The sequence below is a fragment of the Leucoraja erinacea genome, chromosome 22, assembly GCF_028641065.1.
Source record: "Leucoraja erinacea ecotype New England chromosome 22, Leri_hhj_1, whole genome shotgun sequence".
Taxonomy (NCBI): Eukaryota; Metazoa; Chordata; class Chondrichthyes; order Rajiformes; family Rajidae; genus Leucoraja; species Leucoraja erinaceus.
Genome location: NC_073398.1, coordinates 4,372,715 through 4,390,562, shown reverse-complemented (window position 1 = coordinate 4,390,562; position 17,848 = coordinate 4,372,715). Strand labels below are relative to the sequence as shown.

Here is a 17,848-nt window from a genome sequence, read left to right as displayed (position 1 = left end):
ATTTGTAGCATGTAAATACAAACCTTTACATAACACAAATGACCTGACCCCCTCATCAGAAGGGCATGGTAAGTTTCAGCAGGAAGATTTTAAGAAACATTTTTCACTTTGAAAAATTGGCTTACCAACTGTATAAGCCCAGTGAAGACTTAATTTATTGTTCTTAAAAGAATATCAGTTATTTTAAAATTACGGAAATAATCTTTCCCACAAAAATCAGCAGTCCACAAAAACCTTTACTGTCAAATTAAGCAAATCTGTTCATGATGCATGGTGGTCAAAGCCACCAGCAAGCCAGCTGATGCAGAGACACGAGTCTGGATCCCACCAGCTTCAGAGTAATGGATCACCCTTACTTGACAAGAGACATAAGACGATTCTTTCTCTCAGAGCATCGGAAATCATTGGACTCATTTAGGGTGGCACGGCGGTAGAGTTGCTGCCTTACCGCGCGGCCAGAGACCCGGGTTCCATCCTGACCTGTGCGGAGTTTGTAAGTTCTCCCTGTGACCTGTGTGGGATTTCTCCGGTTGTCCTGGTTTCCTCCCACACTCCAAAGGCGTACAGGTTTGTAGGTTAATTGGCTTTGATAAAATAGTCAATTTTCCCTCGTGTGTAGGGATAGCATTAGTATACGGTGTGATCACTGGTCGGTGTGGACTCAGTGCGCCAAAGGGCCAGTTCCCGCGCTGTATCTCTAAAGTCTTTCCCCAAGGGAACTGACCAGGCGGGATATTGAATATATTCAAAAGAGAGGTTGACAGACGGTTAAGGGAAGGAAAGTCTCTAACGATCCTTACCAGTGACTCTTGAACAGACGCTCATAAGCCAAGGATGTATTCACAATCTAACCCTTGTTTATTTTATCCGCACTTTCCCTGTAACCATAACACTACATTCTGTACTCTGAAGGGGGCATTTGGACGATGTACACAAACATTTTGTGTCTATCTTCGATTTAAACCAGCATCTGCAGTTCTTTCCTACACAAATTTATGATGGGCACAGACAGGGGACATAGTAGGAAACATTTCCCCATAGCTGGAGCGCATAGATTTAAGGCGAGGGCATCCGAGGAACTATTTCACCCAGAGGCTGGTTGGACTCTGGAACACGCTGCTTCAGGGTGAAAGTGCCCCTCTCAGAATGTTTAATAAGTATCTAGGATTCACTGAGGCGTGGATGGTTATGTGCCAAGTATTGGGAAATGTGATTCATATAAATAGATGCTTGGTTGGCAGAATAGATGGTGCTGGTAGATTAAATGTTGCTTAGGTACGTTAAAAGGTGTTGATGGGCATGTGTGAGAGACTACGTGCAGTGGTATAAAGAAAGGAATAATACGAATGCTCCACTGAAAGAATGAACTGACTAGATGGATCAGAAAATTGACATAAAAAGCTGTAGTAAGTCAGCGGGTCAGGCAACATCTCTGGGGGAAAGGAATAGGCGATGTTTCGGGTTGAGACCCTTCTTCAGACCTGAAATGTCACCCATTCCTTTTCTCCAAAGATGCTGCCTGACCGCTGACCAGCTTTTTGTGTCTCTATCTTCGATGTAAATCAGCATTTGCAATTCCTTCCTCCACAGACTAGATGGGTCAAATTGCCCTTTGGTGTTATAAGTACGCTTTTTCAAGTTACCCTGTAAAATAACTATTATCAGTCATTTTTTACTTCAAAACAACTGGAAAATTTGTAAAGTTGTAAATTTCACTAATGGCCTTCAGGAAATGAATCACGCACCCTTATCCAATCTGTTAATATAACCAGAGGACATCGCCCGATGATGAAGGGAAGGAGGTTTAGAGGGGAACTGATAAAGAATCTGTTCCACCCAGAGCTTTTGGAATGTGGAAGAGACCGCCCAAGGGGATGTTGGTCGACTTTTAATTGCCATCTCAAAAAAGTCAAGCAAATCATCAAGGGAAAGGACTTTCTCAACAACTGTCACATTCAATAAAGGAATGAAGAAATAGATTAAAAGGTTGAGGGACAATTTGGATCCATCTAACTAGATTCTTTAAAGGTTAAAGTAATTTTAACCTTCAATCATCAAAAAGTCACGATTTCAAACAACATATTGAAAAGTCAAGAACATTAAACTGTATAACCGATAGCTCTAAGGTAAGAGGAGCACGGTTTAAAGGGGGTAATAATCATTATTTATTTATGTTTGAATTAATTTAATTATTTTTATTATTACAGCTATTATTATAACTAATGGGGCGGCACAGCAGTAGCGCTGCGGCCATACAACGCCAGAGACCCGGGTTCGATCGTGTGCTGGGCGCTGTCTGTACGGAGTTTGCACGTTCTCCCTGTGACCAGCGTGGGTTTTCTCCGGGTGCTCCGGTTTCCTCCCACACTCCAAAGATGTTCAGGGTTGTAGGTTATTTGGCTTGGTAAAATTGTAAAATTGTCCCCAGTGTGTGTGAAGGATGGTGAACTGAACGTTCATCGTGTTATAAGCCCTGCTTAGGAAAATGCCAATTTTCCAATTATGATCACATTTGTTGTAATTGATCAATAAATGTCACTGTACACCCTTACCAAAAGATTTTCCCCCCATTATTTATCAGACAGATTGACACTCCAAGAGGGTACAGCACCAGAGTGTTGCAGATTTGACAATAATCCAAGTTCCCATCTGCACTCCTGCATTAGCAGAAGATTGCAAGGTACTGCTGGAGTGAAAAACAGATAAACACTGGCCAAGACCACCATGTTCTTCTGTAAATAGCACCAGTCACAGATTTGGTTCTGAAGCCCAGCACTTCCCAGCTCGTGTGCTAGCCTAGATTGCACACACGAGTCCCTGGACTGGAATTTAAACCCACAGACATGCTGAGCTGTAGCTACTACTAAGAAAGTCACGAGCACCATTTAGTGGTTAAGCAAATGCAAGTGAAAGCTGAAGCAACAGTTGTGAACTGAAGCAGGCACTGATGTACCATCTGGCTCTATCCAAATGATTTAGGTGATGATATCAAGGAATGGTAGGAGGAGTAATGGATTCCACAGCAGATGAGCGTTTAACGGCACTGGGCCTGTACTCACTGGAGTTTAGAAGGATGAGGGGGTCCTCATTGAAACGTACCGAATAGTGAAAGGCCTGGATAGAGTGGATGTGGAGAGGCTGTTTCCACTAGTGGGAGAGTCTAGAGGCAATAACCGTAAAAGGACGTACCTTTAGAAAAGAGATGAGAAACATAGAAACATAGAAAATAGGTGCAGGAATAGGCCATTCAGCCCTTTGAGCCTGCACCGCCATTCAATATGATCATGGCTGATCATCCACTCATGTTCCTGTACCTGCCTTCTCTCCATACCCCCTGATCCCTTTAGCCACAAGGGCTACATCTAACTCCCTCTTAAATATCGCCAATGAACTGGCCTCAACTACCTTCTGTGGCAGAGAATTCCAGAGATTCACCACTCTCCGTGTGAAAAATGTTTTTCTCATCTCGGTCCTAAATGATTTCCCCCTTATCCTTAAACTGTGATCCCTTGTTCTGGACTTCCCCAGAGAAGGAATTTCTTTAGTCAAAAGGTGGTGAATCTGTGGAATTCTGTGCCACGGACAGTGGGTGGAGGCCATGTCAATGGATATATTTAAGGCGGAGATTGACAAGATACTTGATTAGTACGGGTGTTAGGGGTTATAGGGCAAAGGCAGGAGAATGGGGTTGAGGGGGAAAAAATGGATCAGCCATGATTGAATAGCGGAGCAGACTTGATGGGCCTAATTCTGCTCCTAGAACTTGAAGTTATGAACAGATCAATGCAATGGTGTTCCCACGGGATATGGCAACAACATTGACAATGCCAATGACTGTCTTACTGAGTTGAGAAGACAGATAAAAATCAAGGACAAATGTGGATCTGAAGTCACATATAGGTTAAACTGGGTAAGAACGGCAGATCATCGCGTCTTTGGAATGTTTGAAGTTCCCGGAGGTAAGCCATGCAGTTATAAGGAGAAGGAGCAAACTCCACACACACAGCACCCAAGGTCAGGAATGAACCCGGGACTCCAATGCTGAGGAACTTAAGTACAGTCTGGCCTACTTGTCATGTCCCATAGCTTTACCATTAGCAACAGAATAGACAAAAAAGATTTATCTGATTTCAGCAACACATTGCCCTTCATTCTCGCCAATATCAGAGATATTGTTTTGATGTAGCCATCCCTTCCCATGTCCCTCTCACTAACTTGTTTCTCTCTTTCTCAGTTCTAGAGGAAGTCCCTAACGTAAAACATTTACTGTGTCTCTTTCCACAGATGCTGCCTGACCTGCTGAGCATTTTATTTTTTTTTTTTTAATTTAAGTGAACCTATTTCCACAGGGAGTAGACAAAATGTGTTGGAAGGAACTGCAGATGGTGGTTTACACTGAAGAAAGACATAACATGCTGGAGTAACTCAACGGGTTAGGCAGCATTTCTGGAGAAAAGGAATAGGGAATGTTTCGGCTCGAAACCCTAGTTCAGATTGAAAATTAGGGGAGCGGGAAACTAGAGGTAGGAAAAGTCCCTCCCCCACCCGAGCCTGTTCCACTGTTTTCAGGTACCATATATATTTCATGGATCCATACATCCCTTCATTATCACCTCTTCCACAGCCAACAATGGACTATTGTGGGCTCAACCTTACTTTGGTCATCGGTGCCGGCTGATTTTCATACCTCTAGTTTCCCTCTCCCCTGACTCTCAGTCTGAAGAAGGATTTCGAACTGAAACGTGAACTATTCCTTCTCTCCATACGTGCTGCCTGACCCGCTGAGTTATTCCTGCATGCTGTGTCTATTCACAGGGAGCACTTGGGACAAACAGAAAGCTTTAAGGAGAGAAAGCTTTCCTTCGCTCCATAGATGCTGCTGCACCCGCTGAGTTTCTCCAGCATTTTTGTGTACCTTCGATCTTCCAGCATCTGCAGTTCCTTCTTAAACAGCTTTAAGGAGAGGCTGCATTCACACGATTCAGCTCAGGGATAGGTTTGAAGTGAGGTGGGGGGGGGCGGGCCAAGTAGCTCACACGTTCCAGAAGCACCAGCATTGACATAATTAGCCTATTTCTGTGCAACTTTGAAATAATCTGCCTTGGGCTACAATCACCAATTAGTCACACATATGCGAGTCCAAACAAGATGCTTCAAGTTAACATTTTAGATAATTGCCAATGAAAATCTGGTGCCAGGACAACACAGATCCACAAAAACCACGATCTGTCTCTGACTGTGTTTATCAGACACCATTGCTGTTATAGAATCATTGAGTATTACAGCGTGGAAGCAGGCCCATTGGACCAACTTGCCCACACCGGCCAACATTCCCCATCTACACTAGTCACACCTGCCTGCGTATGGCCCATATCTTTCTAAACCTATCCTATCATATCCATGTACCTGTCTAAATGTTTCTTAAACGTTGCGTTAGTATCTGCCTCAACTATCTCCTCTGGCAGCTCCTTCCATATACCCACCACCGTTTGTGTGAAATAGTCACCCCTCGGGTTCCTATTAAATCTTTTCTCCCTCACCTAAAACCTATGTCTTCTCGTTGTCGATTCCCCTACTATGGACAAGAGACTCTGTGTGTCTAGCTGATCTATTCCTCTCATGATTTTGTACACCTCTATAAGATCACAATCCAGTCATCAATCTGAAATGTTAACCATTACTCTCCCCATAGATGCTGCCTAACCTGTTGTTTTATCCAGCATTGTTTCTTCTTGATTTCATGTGTCTGGACTCTGCCATATTGAACTTCTCAATGTTCAGTTTAGTTCAGAGATACAGGCCCACCGAGTCTGTGCCGACCAGCGATCACCGTACACTAGCACTATCCTACACACACTTGGGACAATTTACAAGTTTAGCCAAGCCAATTAACCTACAAACCTGTATGTCTTTGGCGTGTGGGAGGAAACCGGAGATCCCGAAGAAAACCCACGCAGGTCATGGTGAGGACATACAAACTCTACAGATGGTACCCGCAGTCAGGATTGAACCTGGGTCTCTGGCACTGCGAGGCAGCAACTCTACCGCTGTGTCACATAGTTGTTAGAGCCTCCCTTTAATCATGCTCCGAGACACGGCGCATCAGTGAGCGAGGGCAACCTGAGATGCAGTCCACTTGACCACTCCGCCCAACACAGCAGCAACCCCAGGTTACAGTTCATTCACTGCCCACCCCTTTCACAATCTCAAAATTAAATCTCTCCCATTCCTCCAGCGGTGCTGGGTCACTGGAATGTGAAGCAGAGCACCACGTGCGTGTGTCAGCAGTGACAGGCACTCTCCTGTCATACAGGCAGGGGTTATACAATGTGTGTTGCAATCTCAGGCCAGTGTGGAGGACTCCTGGAGAAGGGAAAGAGAATTGCATTGCAGAGGATTGTGGACGCAGCCCACACTATAAACCAACACAAACCAACCTCCCTTCCATTGACTGCATTTACACCTCACGCTGCCTTTGCAAAGCCAGCAGCATAATCAAGGACGAGTCACGTCCTGGCCACTCCCTCTTCTCCCCTCTCCCATCAGACAAGATATACAGAAGTGAGAAAACGCACACCTCCAGATTCAGGGACAGTTTCTTCCCGGCTGTTTTCAGGAAACTGAACCATCCTACCAACAACTAAAAGCAGTTCTGAGCTACTCAGTGGAGACCCTTGGACTATCTTTGATCAGACTTTGCTGGACTTCACTGAACGTTATTCATGTTATTCCCTTTATCATGTACACTGTGGATAGCTCGATTGTAATCTTGTATTGTCTTTCCGCTGACTGGTTAGCAAGCAACAAAAGCTAAACTCAAACTCAAAGGAGGCAGAGAGGGGCATTGTTGACCTCAGTTTAAAAGGGTTTTCGTAGACCTGTGTATGCAGCATCAAAAATATCAATGCATTCAACAGAATATCAGTCATTGATGCTGCTGAGCCCACAATTGCATCCGCACTAGTCTACACATAACACCGAGGAGTTAAACTTGTGAATCACTAGTAATGAGCCACAGACGCAATCTTTGCACTTCCCTTCTTTCCAACGTCTCCCACTTCCTTGCCAAAGCTCAGCCCACTATTCCAAGCTGCCCAACGTTCATTTTCCATTCCCTGAACCACTAAAACAGCGCCAGAGATGAGCTGCGCAAGGTCAGTATGCAGTCCAAATAAAAGGATTATAGCTTTAATAAAAACACTTGCAGGCCTGAGCTATAGGGAGAGGTTCAGCAGGCTAGAACTCTCTTCCTTGGAACCCAGGAGAATGAGGTGTGATCTTATAGAGGTGTATAAAATCATGAGAGGAATAGAACGCGTAAACTTCTGCGGGTGGGTAAAGAAAGAAGTGAACGGGGAGGTGACTGGAGTGAATGGCTGGGGATAGGATGTAAATAATTCAAAACAAACTAGCCCTCTCCTTGAAAGGTGCTAACTACGCCTGGGTATAAATCCAACTAGAATATTGCTCAGAACCTATACTAACATTCCAGGGAACATGAGACAACATCCCACCTGCCAGGACTTTTGAGATTTTGAATAAAATTTAAAGTAAAAAGCTGGAAATTAGTAGTTATAGTCATAGGGTGTTACAGCATGGAAACAGGCCCTTCTGCCCAAAATGTCCCATCTACACTAATCCCACGTGCCTGCGTTTGGCACATCTCCCTCTAAACCAGTCCTATCCCATGTACCTGTCTAAATGCTTATTACACGTTGCAATAGTCCCAGCCTCAACTCCTGTGTCCTCTGGTTCTCGATTCCCCTACCCTGGGCAAGAGACTCTGTGCATCTGCCCGATCTATTTATCTCATGATTTTATAGACCTCTAAAAAGGAAGGTGGGTGTGGGTTGTCGGGGTTGTGTGTGAGTGTGTGTGAGTGTGTGTGTGTGTGTGTGTGTTTTAAGGGTTATTTGCCAAATGCAGGCAAATGGGATTAGTTCAGATGGCTGTCAAATTGTGCAGATAACTGCAGACGCCCGTCTGAAAAAAGGTCTTGACTCGAAATTTCACCTATTCCTTTTCTCCAGAGAAGTTGCCTGACCTGCTGAGTTACTCTAGCATCTTGTGGTTATCTTCAGTTTAGATGGATTCCTTGGTTGTCTAAGGCCTGTTTCTGTGCTGTGTGATTCCATAAAATGAACACTGGTGGGTTTGTTGATAGTGAACATAGTGGTCAGCTACAGGGTGATGTTGATCAGATGGGCAGAGCAATTGGCAGGCGGAATATAATCCTGAGAAGCAAGAGGTGAAGCACTTTGGAGAGGCCTGGTATGGGAGTAGAACATTCACAATATATAGAGGAGCCCAGGGAATACTGACTCAAAGCCCAAGGGTCCCCACAGATGATAGCACAGGTAAAGCGGTAAAGAAGGTAGATATGATGCATATTCTTTGCCTCAGATAATGAAGATAAAAGCAGAGATGTTATGATACAACTTAATAAAACATTGGTTAGGCCACAGACGAACAGGTCCCCACACTAGACAAAGGGCAATAATTGCATTGAATGGGAGGTTATGGTCCAAGTGCTAGTAAATGGGATTAATAGACACTGGTACTTAATGGTCAGCATGGACATGGTGTGAAGGAAGAACCTGCAGATGCTGGTTTACACCAAAGATAGACACAACAAGCTGCAGTCACTCTGGATCAGGCAGCATCTCTGGGAAAAAAGGAATAGGTGGTGCTTTGGGTCGAAACCCTTCATTGGGCTGCATTTCGGGTAGAGACCCTTCTTCAGCCCGAAGAAGGGTCTTGACACGAAACATCGCCTTTTCCTTTTCTCCAGAGATGCTGCATGACCAGCTTTTTGTGTCTAGCATGGGCACGGTGGCTGAAGGGGCTGTTTTTGTGATGTACAACTCTAAAATGCACCTCCCTCCACCTACCTCCCTAACCAACTTTCAAGGAAGGAAACCTGCTAGCCTCAGTCAATCTGGCTTATGCAATTCTAGTAACATCCTTACATGGAGACAAAAGGAACTGCAGGTGCTGGAATGGGGTGGGAGTTTGCAACCTTCACGCGGTCCGCCCTGTTTCCACGAATGCAATCAACCCGGCGTGCACAATCAAATAAGATCAAATAGAACAAGTTGTCCTACAACTTTAGGCTGTGCACGCCATACGCAAGAAGAAGAAGAAGATGCTGGAATCTTGAGTAAAACACAAAGCGCTGGAGTAACTCAGCAAGTCAGGCAGCTTCTAAAGAGGGAATGGATCAGTGAGATTTCACATGGGAGCCTTCTGCAGTATACATCAATGATTTAGATGAAGGGATTCAAAGTAACATTAGCAAATTTGTAGATGATACAAAGCTGGGTGGCAGTGTGAACTGTGAGGAGGATGCTATGAGAATGCAGGGTGCCTCGGACAGGTTGGGTGAGTAGGCGGATGCATGGCAGATGCAGTTTAATGTGGATAAATGTGATGTTATCCACTTTGGTGGCATAAACAGGAAGGCAAATTATTATCTGAATGGTGTCAGGTTGGGAAAAGGGGAAGTACAACAGGATCTGGGGGTCCTTGTTCATCACTCATTGAAAGTAAACATGCAGGTACAGCAGGCAGTGAAGAAAGCTAATGGCATGTTGGCCTTCATAACAAGAGGAGTTGAGTATAAGAGCAAATAGGTCCTTCTGCAGTTGTACAGGGTCCTCTGATGAGAGCACACCTGGAATATTGTATGCCGTTTTGCTCTACAAATTTGAGGAAGGACATTCTTGCTATTGAGGGTGTAGGTGCAGTGTAGGTTCACAAGGTTAATTCCCAGGATGGCAGGACTGTCATATGTTGATAGAATGGAGTGGCTGGGCTTGTATACTCTGGAATTTAGAAGGATGAGAGTGAATCTTATTGAAACATACAAGATTATTAAGGGATTGGACACGCTAGAGGCAGGAAACATGTTCCCAATGTTGGGGGAGTCCAGAACCAGGGGCCACAGTTTAAGAATAAGGGATAGACCATTTAGAACGGAGATGAAGAAAAACTTTTTCACACAGAGAGAGTTGGAATTCACTGCCTCAGAAGGCAGTGGAGGCCAATTCTCTGGATGCTTTCAAGAGAGGGTTAGATAGAGCTCTTAAAGATAGCGGGGTCAGGGGAAATGGTGAGATGGTAGGAATGGGGTACTGAATGTGGAGGATCAGCCATGATCACAGTGAATGGCAGTGCTGGCTTGAAGGGCTGCATGGCCTACTCCTGCACCTATTGTCTATTGCAGACTGGTTACCCTTACATGACTGATATCCAACAAGCCACATCGCTTGCAGGTACTATTGCAGCATTTAGACAGATACATGGATACGTTTGGAGGGATATGGGCCAAAATCTATGACTTTGGCCCATATCCCTTGAAGACTCTGAAGACTCTTCAGGATGTGCAATATATCACAGCCATGCCCAGAACGCGATTATTTATTTGGAACTGAGCGCCAAGGAGTAGAGCAGCACAGGGTCAAGCCTTTTTACTTGAATGGTACGTGGCCAAACATGGGAACCCATGCTTGGCCACGCATTGGGTGAACCTTTAATTTTCCAGCATCTGTAATCCTTGTCATATCTGTTCTGTTTAACTTTCTTATTTGTCATAGCAGAATGAACAGGAGGCACATGGGCTTCTTGTCTGTCCTGGCAATCATCCCAATTGCGGCTGATCTTCCTGTATTGTTCCCATCTTCCTTTAATATACAATAAATCTCCCCACGTGATAAAGAAATCTAAAGATCCACCATCCATTGGCTGAGGAAATTTCCCATTTGAGATTTAACCTGCTGACAATGCATTCTGAGATGTTGGGGGGGGGGGGGGCTGAGCTGAGCATAGGGGAGGGTAGAAGATGGAGGAAGGATTTTGGGGAAAGGCTGGGGGTTGTTGGGGTGGGAGGCTGAAAGGAATGGGGGGAAGGGGTGGAGGCTGGGGGGCGGGGAGGGTGGGGGAATGGAGGAAGGGATGGGAGGATTGAGGGGATGGGGGTTGGGAGGCTGGTGGGGGGTTACGGGGAATGTTTTTTTGGGAGAGGGGTGAAGTTTGTGGGGGGGGGTGGTTAGGGGGAGGTGTGGGGTTTATGGGGGAGGGGGTTTGATGTGAGGTGAGGGGTGGGCTGGGGGTAATAGGAGGAGGGCAGTTCGGGGGGAGGGGGGTTGGGGGAGAATGAGGGATTTGGGGGGCGGTGTTGGGGTGCTCGAGTGTGGGGGTAGGATTTGGGGTGTGGGATAGGGGAAGCAGTGGGCAGGGGGAGAAGGGGGCGGGGACTGGTTGTGGTGGATGATGGCGGAGAGGGAGGGTCGAGCGGGGCAAGAGGATTGGAGGAGGGGGGTGAGGGGACCAGAGTCCGGGCTGTTTGTACCGAGGGGAGGGGAGGACGCGCTCAGGGCCCGTTGCCGCCCACTCAAGGGCGGCGGGATCGGGATCGGGGCCGCGGCCCAGCCGCCCACACCGGGCCTGGGTTCGGCGGTCGGCTGACAGTCGCTCGCTCCCCTCTCACTCACTTCCCTCCCTCCCGTCCCCCCCCCCCCCCCCCCCCCCCCCCACCCCACCCCACCCCCTCCACCCACCTACCCTCTGCAGGATCCGGCGGAACATGGCAGCGGCCTGGGCACTGGCGGGCGGGCGGGCGGGCTGTGGCAGGCGGCAGACACGGCGCTGGCTCGGCGAGGAGGGAGGGAGGGAGGGAGGGAGAGAGGGCGGCGCTGCCTGGTTCCGTGCGCCGCGGGCGGGGATGGCCGGAGGGAGGGGCCTGGTGCTGGCGGACGGCGCCTGACGTTAACCAGGCATCGCCTGTCAGGCCCGGACTCCGACCACAGTCCCCGTCCCACGGCGCCGCCACCGGGTCCTCCCGGCCAGTCTAAGCAGGTGGTCCTCCCATCAGGTCCCAGGTGTCCTCCCATCAGGTCCGTCCTCCCAGGTGGTCCTCCCATCAGGTCAGTCCTCCCAGGTGGTCCTCCCATCAGGTCCGTCCTCCCATCAGGTCCGTGGTCCTCCCATCAGGTCAGTCCTCCCAGGTGGTCCTCCCATCAGGTCCGTCCTCCCAGGTGGTCCTCCCATCAGGTCAGTCCTCCCAGGTGGTCCTCCCATCAGGTCGGTCCTCCCAGGTGGTCCTCCCATCAGGTCAGTCCTCCCAGGTGGTCCTCCCATGTCAGGTCCAGGTGGTCCTCCCATCAGGTCCGTCCTCCCAGGTCAGGTCGGTCCTCCTATCAGGTCAGTCCTCCCAGGTGATCCACCCATCATGTCAGTCCTCCGGGCCGGTCCACCCTCCAGGACAATATTCCAGCTGCTGTATGTGTGGAGTTTGCACGTTCTCACCGTGACTGCGTGGGTTTTCTCCGGGTGCTCCTGCTTCCTCCCACACTCCAAAGACGTACAGGTTTGCGGGTTAATTGGCCCTCTGTAAACCTGCTCCTGGCGTGGGTAGGGAGCGGATGAAAAAAAATAAATGGGATTAGCATTGATGGGGTTCCTTGGTCGGTATGGACCAGCGTGGCCGAAGGGCTTGTTACCGTGCTGTATGGCTATTATCAGGGAAATGGTGACTGTGTACAGCTGAGACAGGAGGAACTGAGGTCTGGGGCAGATCAGTCATGGTCACATTGAAACGCAGGACAGGCCTGAGTGACTTGGCAGCCGCTCTTACTCCTATTTACTTCTGTCCAATAATACAATGCTCCCTGCACCGGACTATTAGTGTGAATTCTCTAATCCCTTCAAGGGAGTGGAACCAACCCATAGCCTTCTCATTCAGTGGCAAGACAGCCATTAAGCAAATGCAACTATGGCTCCTGCAGTGCCACAGGGTAGACTGCTTCACCCTGAGCGAGACAAGTCTGGTCACACTCTGCCTAAACTCCCTTCACCCTTGAAAAGGATTACCCCCCCGCCCCTGTCAGCTTCCGAGAGCCATTGGGCAGGAAATTGGTTTAAAACAATATTACCAATCATCAACTATCCTTATATAATTCCCTACTCATTCTGAAAATAGATTTGGGACATCACAGTGGCGCAGCAGTATAGTTGCTGCCTTACAGTGCCAGAGGTTCAGGTTCGATCCTGACTACAGGTGCTGTATGTACAGAGATTGTATGTTCCCCCTGTGACTACATGGGTTTTCTCCGGATGCTACAGGTTTTCTCCCACATTCCAAAGACGTACAGGTTTGTAGGTTAATTGTCCCAAGTGTGTAGGATAGTGCTAGTGTACGGGGTGATTGCTGGTCAGCACGGACTCGGTGGGCATGTTTCCCCACTGTATCTCTAAAGTCTAAAGAATTAACAAAATTGTTTAGGCCTGAATAAAACTAAATATCTCGGCCATTCCTGACAGGAGTTTCTCACTAAACTGGTGAAATTTGGACTTGTCTGTTGTTCATATCTGTAGAACAACGTTCCCAACTGTACATGGTGAATGAAAATGCTATTCCAAAGAAGCTCTCTACAGTAATCAAGTCAAGTCACTTTTATTTATATAACACATTTAAAAAACAACTCTCGTTGGCCAAAGTGCTTTACATTGATATAAGAATAGTATAACAAACAACAGTGGTTCATAGATTAAATACAAACATCACTACATACATATAGCCCTCGCACAACTGTTAACTGTTAACCAGTTACTCCATGACCCAAAACACACAGCCACATAAATGCGTTGTAAGCACTGCCCAGTCATCGGCTCTGACCTCCCTACCATCGAGGGGATCTATCACAGTCGCTGCCTCAAAAAGGCTGGCAGCATTATCAAGGACCCACACCATCCTGGCCGCACACTCATCTGCCTTCAGGTAGAATGTACAGGAGCCTGAAATCTGCAACATCCAGGTTCAGGAACAGCTGCTTCCCCACAGCCATCAGGCTATTAAACACAACTTCAAACAAACTCTGAACTATAACAGCTTATTGCACTTTATCGGTTTATGTATGTGTGTATATATATATATATTCTATGGTATATGGACACACTGATTTGATCTGTATTTATGCCTACAATATTCTGCACCATTATTCCATCAAAACTGATCACCAAACTCGGAAACCTGGGCATCGACCCCTCCCTCTGCAACTGGATACTGGACTTTCTAACCAACAGACCCCAGTCTGTGAGGTTAGACAAGCACACCTCTTCAACCCTCACCCTGAACACCGGCGTTCCTCAGGGCTGTGTGCTGAGCCCCCTCCTCTACTCCCTCTTCACCTATGACTGCACACCTGTACATGGTACTAACACCATCATCAAGTATGCAGATGATACAACGGTGATTGGCCTCATCAGCAACAACGATGAGCTGGCCTACAGGGAGGAGGTCCAGCACTTAGCAGCATGGTGCGCTGACAACAACCTGGCCCTTAACTCCAAGAAGACCAAGGAGTTCATTGTAGACTTCAGGAAGTCCAGAGGCGGCACGCATACCCCCATCCACATTAACGGGACGGAGGTGAAACGTGTTTCTAGCTTCAGGTTCCTGGGAGTCAACATCTCTGATGACCTCTCTTGGACCCACAATACCTCTACTCTGATCAAGAAGGCTCATCAGCGTCTCTTCTTCCTGAGGAGACTGAAGAAGGTCCATCTGTCTCCTCAATCCTGGTGAACTTCTACCGCTGCACCATCGAGAGCATCCTTACCAACTGCATCACAGTATGGTATGGGCAAATGCTCTGTCTCCGACCGGAAGGCATTGCAGAGGGTGGTGAAAATTGCCCAACGCATCACCGGTTCCACGCTCCCCTCCATTGAGTCTGTCCAAAGCAAGCGCTGTCTGCGGAGGGCGCTCAGCATCGCCAAGGACTGCTCTCACCCCAACCATGGACTGTTTACCCTCCTACCATCCGGGAGGCGCTACAGGTCTCTCCGTTGCCGAACCAGCAGGTCGAGGAACAGCTTCTTTCCAGCGGCTGTCACTCTACTCAACAACGTACCTCGGTGACTGCCAATCACCACCCCCCCCCCCCGGACACTTTTTAATTCAAATCGTTTGCTATGTCGCTCTTCAAGGGAGATGCTAAATGCATTTCGTTGTCTCTGTACTGTACACTGACAATGACAATTAAATTGAATCTGAATCTGTTGTTGTGCTGCAGCAAGCAAGAATTTTATCGTCCTATCTGGGACACATGACAATAAACTCTCTTGATTTGACTTGCAGATTAAAAAAAAATATATTAAAACAAGTTAATTTACACTTCGTTTTGAAAAGCAGAAAATACCAAATACAAGCTCCTTTCCATACATGATAAGTGCTGAACATGCTGACAATCTCAGCAAAAGGTAAAGTGCTGGAGGGTCCCAAAACGTCATCTGTCCATTCCCTCCACAGGTGCGGCTTAACCCGCTGACTTCCTCCAGTACTTTGCATTGTCCCCAAGATTCCAGCATCTGCAGCTTCATGAGTCTCCAAGATTCTCGGCAAGTCAGGCAGCATCTGAGGATGGAGAAACTACTCGAAGCTTTAGGTTGCTGATACATTTTCAAGAGAACTTCAAGAATGCCAATGAAAGTTCACTGATCTAAAAAACACCTTCATTCTGTTTCTCCCTCCACAGGTGCCGTCTGTCCTGCTGTGGGTTTCCAGCATTTTCTGTTTTGATTGAAAATGTACACAATTTTTCGCTCTAAAACACGGTGGTGCAGCTGTAGAGTTGCTGCCTCACAGCGCCAGAGACCCAGGTTTGATCCTTACTACGGGTGCTGCCTGTACGGAATTTGTACATTCTCCCCTTGACCACTTGGGTTTTCTCCAGGTGCTCCAGTTTCCTCCCACTCTCCAAAGACGTACAGGTTTGTTGGTTAATTGGCTTGGTATAATTGTAAATTGCCACTAGTGTGTGTAGGATGGTGTTAAGGGTCTGTCCCACTTTCACAAGGTAATTCACAAATTCTAGTTTTCCCGTGATTCAAACTCGCAGAATGTACGTAACGAGTCCGTAGGAGTTCGTAGATATATCATAGCGGCTCGTTATGCTAGCCCTAGGTACTCGTGGCATCAGGTAAGTCGGGACGTTTTCCAGCCCGTTAAAAAATGTCCACGAGTAAAAAAATGGGCGGGATGAAAGAATTTAAGTCGCGAAAGTGGGACAGGGCCTTTAATGTACGGGGATTGTTGGTCTGCGCAGAGTCAGTGGGCCGAAGAGCCTGTTTCAAGATTCAAGATTCATTTAATTGTCACATGTGCCAGATGGCACAGTGAAATGAAATTCCCATACAGCCATACAATAAAAATAAAGAACACAACACACTATAGAATTTGACATAAAACATCCCCACACAGCAGAATCAAAGTTTCCCACTGTGTGGGAAGGCACCAAAGTCAGTCTCTTCCTCCACTGGTCCTCGTGGTCAGGGCCTCCCCAAGCCCTCCGCAGTTGCAGCTACGGGCGGCCCGATGTCCAGGACCGCTCGCCGGGGTGATACAAGTCCGACGTCGGGGCTGCGGGACATCCTCAGCGGCGTGGACACCAGAGTCGGCCCCCTCCTACCGGAACCGGCGGCTTCCCGAGTGCGCAGGCCGCGCCGGGTGGAAACTGCTGCTGGAGACCCTCTGCAAGGCGCACCAGGACTCCACGATGTTGTTCAGCGCCGCCCTCGTTGGAAGCTCTCCGCACCAGAGCTCCATGATGTTGATGCAACGGCCCAACGCTCCGGAGCTCCAAACGGCGACCCACGTAGGCATCGCCCGCTCCGCGGTGACTCCAGCGCTGCGCCGCCGCTGTAGCCGCCCCGGTCCGGTTCCCGGTCCCCGGCAGGAAAGGCCGCTCCGATCCAGCTGGTAGGGGGCGAGGACGTGACTCGGAGAAATAGTCGCGTCCCCGCCAGGAAGAGATGTCAGAGTCGGCCCCCTTACCCTGCCCCCCTCCCCCACATAGAAAAGTTAAAGTTTCCCCGCTGTATCTCTAAACTAAACTAAACAACCATCTGCACAGAGTATACTAAATACTCTGCGGTAACCTTCATAAGGAATTGGCTTTATGAAATACAAGTAGATATCTTCGTATGTATCAGAAGGGACTGCAGATGCTGGTTTACACCGAAGATAAACACAAAATGCTAGGGTAACCTAGCGGGTCAGGCGGCATCTGTGGAGAAAAGGAATGGGTTTGTTTTGGGTCAAATCGGTGACATGGTCTAGATTTCTTCATAGCTTTAACAAGGGCTAATGGTTACAACTTCAAATGCTTGCTTTAGGCATCCAACATCAACAATGATTCATTGAATTGCACTGGTTTATTCCATGATGGAGTTTTCTATTTCTTAGTGAAGAATGATGCTGAAGGGCCTGTCCCACTTTCACGACCTAATTCACGACCTCTGCCGAGTTTTCCCTTGACTCATACTCGCAGCATGGTCATCATGAGGTCGTAGGTAGGTCGTGATGCTAGTTGTAGGTACTCGTGGCATCAAGTAGGTCGGGGTGTAGTGGCCTGGTCAAGGTCAGGAAAAGACCGGACGCCAGGCGGATTCAAAAGAAGCTTTTTAATTCCAACAGTTCAAGAACACACACCGACACTCTTATCTCTACCCCTCGGGAGTCGACCGGTAAACCCCATGGCAGACCTACGCCCCTGTCCCGCAATCGTCGAGGGGGATGATCCAAGGAGTGGCCTACCCCCCAGGGACCGCCACAGGACCCCCCCCCCCCCAAGTACCCGAGGTACGAAACGGACAGGACGGCGTACACGACGGCCAGACCGGGTGCACACTACGCTCGGACCCGGAACAGGCGCCTGATTAACAAGTGCGGGGTACGAAGTAACCAAAGGAGGAGGTACCCTAGACAGAGGCCGCCCTCGCTTACGGGGCAGTGCTACCAGCGCCGGCCGATCGATATCGATATGTGCTGGCTTCAACCGCGCAACTG

The 17,848-nt window shown here is 48.0% G+C and overlaps 1 protein-coding gene across 1 annotated transcript in view; it reads right to left on the bottom strand.

The window, feature by feature from the left end:
• The window catches only part of eea1 (early endosome antigen 1), a 98,201-nt gene extending 86,375 nt beyond the window's left edge, over nucleotides 1–11,826 (bottom strand). Inside the window, exon 1 of the mRNA XM_055652804.1 lies at nucleotides 11,563–11,826. Within this exon, the coding sequence (XP_055508779.1) occupies nucleotides 11,563–11,586 (24 nt within the window). The 5' untranslated portion in view covers nucleotides 11,587–11,826. The remainder of the gene's footprint in view (nucleotides 1–11,562) is intronic.
• Nucleotides 11,827–17,848: the final 6,022 nt, after the last annotated feature.